Source organism: Phyllobates terribilis, unplaced genomic scaffold (assembly GCF_046119375.1).
Source record: "Phyllobates terribilis strain yellow unplaced genomic scaffold, ASM4611937v1 Scaffold_11__3_contigs__length_659146591, whole genome shotgun sequence".
NCBI classification, from domain to species: domain Eukaryota; kingdom Metazoa; phylum Chordata; class Amphibia; order Anura; family Dendrobatidae; genus Phyllobates; species Phyllobates terribilis.
The window spans coordinates 635456533-635461051 of record NW_027362771.1 but is presented as its reverse complement, the minus strand read 5'-3'; the positions used below and the strand labels follow the sequence as shown (position 1 = coordinate 635461051).

The following is a 4519-nucleotide window of genomic DNA, read 5'->3' as shown; positions in this document are numbered from 1 at the left end:
AATTGTCAAGAAACTGAAGATTTCCTACAACGGTGTGTACTACTCCCTTCAGAGGAGAGCACAAACAGGCTCTAACCAGAGTAGGAAGAGAAGTGGGAGGCCCCGCTGCACAACTGAGCAACAAGACACGGACATTAGAGTCTCTAGTTTTAGAAATCGACGCCTCACAGAACCTCAGCTGGCAGCTTCATTAAATAGTACACGCAAAACGCCAGTGTCAACGTCTACAGTGAAGAGGCGACTCCAGGTTGCTGGCCTTCAGGGCAAAGTGGCAAAGAAAAAGCCATGTCTGAGACTGGCTAATAAAAGGAAAAGATTAATATGGGCAAAAGAACATAGACATTGGACAGAGGAAGATTAGAAAATAGTTTTATGGACAGACGAATTAAAGTTTGAGGTGTTTGGATCACACAGAAGAACATTTGTGGAAAGCAGAACAACTGAAAAGATGCTGGAAGAGTGCCTGATGCCATCTGTCAAGCATGATGGAGGTAATGTGATGGTCTGGGGTTGCTTTGGTGCTGGTAAAGTGGGAGATTTGGACAAGGTAAATGGGACTTTGAATAAGGAAGTCTATCACTCTATTTTCCAATGCCATGCCATACCCTGTGGACAGCGCTTTATTAGATCCAATTTCATCCTACAACAGGACAATGACCCAAATCACACCTCCAAATTATGCATGAACTATTTAGGGAAGAAGCAGGCGGCTGGTATTCTATTTGTAATGGAGTGGCCAGTGCAATCACCAGACCTCAACCCCATTGAGCTGTTGTGGGAGCAGCTTGACCGTGTGTACGCAAAAAGTGCCCATCAAGCCAATCCAACTTGTGGGAGGGTCTTCAGGCAGCATGGGTGTGAAATTTCTCAAGATTACCTCAGCAAATTAACAGCTAGAATGCCAAAGGTCTGCAATGCTGTAATTGCTGCAAAGGGAGCATTCTGTGACGAAAGCAAAGTTTGAAGGAGAAAATTATTCTTTCGAATAAAAATCATTATTTCTAACCTTGCCAATGTCTGGACGATATTTTCTAATGATTTTGCAACTCATTTGATGAATAAAAATATGAGTTTTCATGGAAAACACAAAATTGTCTGGGTGACCCCAAACTTTTGAACGGTAGTGTATCTAGGACTTGTGGCCTAGCGGGAAGTATCGGTAACCCACATTAGGGCCGGTGTAATGATCAGGACACCAAAAGAAAATACGACGCTAATGGCCTAGTATTGAGATTGACAGCCATTAAGCTGAGCCATAATGGCAGTAACAGTCATTTAACAGCTAGATAATAAGCTGCCTTCTTTTGATTCGTCAGAATCATGCCGGGGGAATAAGTACAGTTCTCCAGTTAAAACAATCTGGTAACACCCAATACACATTATAACTCAATGGGTGCCAAAGACTTTGAATCTAGTATGTGTGCAACGGAGAAAGCAAAATTGAATGAAAGTAAAGTTTTATTCTGCATCTGTTATTCATTGTGTGTGTCCAGTTCAATGTGAAAAACTTGGTGAAAGGTTCTCTTAAATTTATTAAAGCATAAATTAACTAAGGTTGAAGGTCTGAAGCTGAGTATAGTCAGTCAGCTGGTCTTGGAGCAAAATAGTCTAAACATTTTTGACAGTTCTGAAAATTGTAGGCCATGTGAAATACACCTTACAGGTATCTTCAATGAGTCACAATTCTCTGAGGAATCAGTGCACTATTTGTATATTAAGACCAGTAGAATATACAATAATTTCAGATTTTATATGCACATTTACTTTACTGTTGCATATTGTACTTTTACTTTCTTATCAACGCATTATTTTAAGGCAATAATTTAGCTGCACCCGACAATTATTAAAGACAATTTTATTTTTCAATTCCGTAATGACCATAAGTAAAGGAGACACAAGAGAAAACTACGAATAATCTCCATAGACTCCCTTCAGTATCTCAGCTCCTGATTGAGTATATATACTGCACATGTGCCTTATCCTCTTTGTGAAATGACTGCTTCTCACGGGGGATAGAAATTGAAGATTTGGAAAATGGATTTGAAAAACTTGATAACATTTTATGTGAGTAATGTGACCGGAAATACAAATACTATCTTGTGGTTGGGGACAGGTAGGGCTGTGATGCCTAAGGTAAAAATTATCATTTTAGACTCCTACCCTATTAGTCTTATTAGTCTTCTTTCCTCCTCAGCTCCACAACCAAGTATTCTTGCATGTGATAATTCATGTAATGAAAGTGTTGGGATAAGACAAGCAAACGCTGAAATGAGAATTCACCAGATATGTCTATTTGCCAACTACTCTGAAAAATTGTGTAAAACACTCTGAGGTCTTCTAGAACTTTATTGAACCTCATTTAAGCTCTTTAAAGCAAGCACAGAAATAGTAATGTCAAAGTGACCTCCACGTATATGGTTATAGGTAGACAAATGGTATCTGTCCTTCACTGTTGTCATGTCACATACTGTCTGTGCAGTTTCTTCAGTTTTATGGCTTTCTCTTCTAATCTCTACAGATGAACTGTAAGGTTATGTGCTCTCACTATTTAGATTAACTACAAAATAGCTGCTGCATTCCATAGCTTGGCTTTCAAACAGGCTATTTTTTAATTGCTGATTGGCTGCACTTTATCATGTGATATAATAGCTGCAAACATTATGGAATAGAACACCTGACCCTTCTCGTGGATATTTTATCCTTCTCTGCCTGATACAATTTTCTCTAATGTGTAAAATGATGCTGGTAATTTTTGGTGTTTTGAACTAAGCGAATTGCCCTTTATTTGAAATTTTTTGAGTTTATCAAATTCTTAAGAATTCAACAGGAATTTAATTTGCATAAAATCAGTTAACTCATTTCTAGTGGGCTAAAGTGCCCAAAGCAGATGTAAAATGTATTCATAATAAGCAAAATGTCTGATAACGATTTGTGGCTTTTTGTAGTGTAAGAATTATCTCATCTTGTACATACAGATAAATCATGGCTTCAGCTCCCTGTCCTGTTACACACGAGAATCAGATCCATCAGTAATAGTATGCCGGTTACTGGGCTGATGGAACGTGTGTTACAATGAGCAAATCTCATCTATGTATTAGAATCAGAATATATATTATGTAATAGAATATATAGAAAGAATATTCTGGAAGCCATTTGCAACTAAATTGTACATTAGAAGGAAAAACAAATGTTGGTGTTAAGGTTCAGTAGGATGTATGTAATTGAACTATAGCCTGATTTGATTTAATGAAAAACACAATTTAACCGTATTTGAGACTTAATTCAATTTACTTCTGAATTGTCTTTTTCCTTTAATGCAGGAGAACAATATCACTTTGGTCAATGAGTTTTTTCTCTTAGGATTTAAAGTCAGCCTGAATTTGAGAATTTTTTTGTTCTCTCTGCTCCTCATAGTTTACAATGCGTCAATATGTGGGAACCTCCTGATCATCACCCTGGTCTCCACCAGCAAGAACCTCCACACCCCAATGTACTTCTTCATCTCGCAACTGTCCATCAGTGACATCTTGCTACCCACAGATATTGCCCCCAACATCTTCCACATCCTACTGAATAATGGGGTGATTATTACTTTTCCCAAATGTATGGTCCAGTTGTATTTCTTCTGTGTCACGGAAGCATGTGAATGTCTTCTTCTCGCAGTGATGTCCTATGACAGATATGTGGCCATCTGTAAGCCCCTTCATTACATCTCTATCATGACAGGTACATTGTGCTGGAAGTTGGTCGTCATCATCTGGTTGCTCAGTTTTTCCCTTTCATTAATTTACATTTTACTATTATTACGGCTAAAGTTCTGTGGTCCAAACATCATTGACCATCTGTTCTGTGATCTTGTTCCCTTACAAGACATTTCCTGTTCTGATACATTTCCTATAAAGCTATCAATATATTTTCTAAGCATTCCATTAGTGGTTATTCCCAGCATTATAATTGTTATTTCTTATGGTAACGTTGTCCATGCCATCTTGCAGATTTCATCTAATGTCAGCAGACACAAAGTCTTCTCCACCTGTAGCTCCCACCTCACTGTGGTCTCCATATTCTACTTCACATTATTCAGTGTGTATATTCTTCCAACAAAACGACAATCATCTGATGTTAATAAAATCCTATCACTGCTATATACTGTATTTACTCCATTGGTCAACCCCATTATATATAGTTTTAGAAACAAAGATATTAAGAAAGCCGTGCAAGAAACTTTCTAATCTGTCTGATGTATTGCAGATCTCTAAGCTCTGCTGGAATTGGATCATAAGCTAAATTGAAGTCAGAAACATTTATTGTTCCTCGTAAAGTCTAAAATTGTCTTGTTGAGATAATTTCATGTTTTGTTGCTTCATTAGAATTTGTATTTTATGTGGCACAATATGAACAAGAGCCAGTTGTGAGCAAGCTTAGTATTTCAGGAGGAGACCCGTTTGGTCATGGTTAGTTGTCTACTTCTCTTGCATTGCCTCATTGCCACTGAATGATGCTGGAATGTCACCCACTT

The 4519-nt window shown here is 37.9% G+C and overlaps 1 protein-coding gene across 1 annotated transcript; it reads left to right on the top strand.

The window, feature by feature from the left end:
- The first annotated feature begins 3314 nt into the window (after positions 1 to 3314).
- On the top strand, positions 3315 to 4232 carry LOC141167552 (olfactory receptor 1468-like). Its single transcript, XM_073654942.1, has one exon. The coding sequence runs from the start codon at positions 3315 to 3317 to the stop codon at positions 4230 to 4232; it is 918 nt and encodes a 305-aa protein (XP_073511043.1).
- The last annotated feature ends 287 nt before the right edge of the window (positions 4233 to 4519 follow it).

What these genes read in the sequence shown, in the direction of transcription:
- LOC141167552 (XM_073654942.1), top strand. Translation starts at nt 3,315, where the DNA reads ATGCAGGAGAACAATATCACTTTGGTCAATGAGTTTTTTCTCTTAGGA.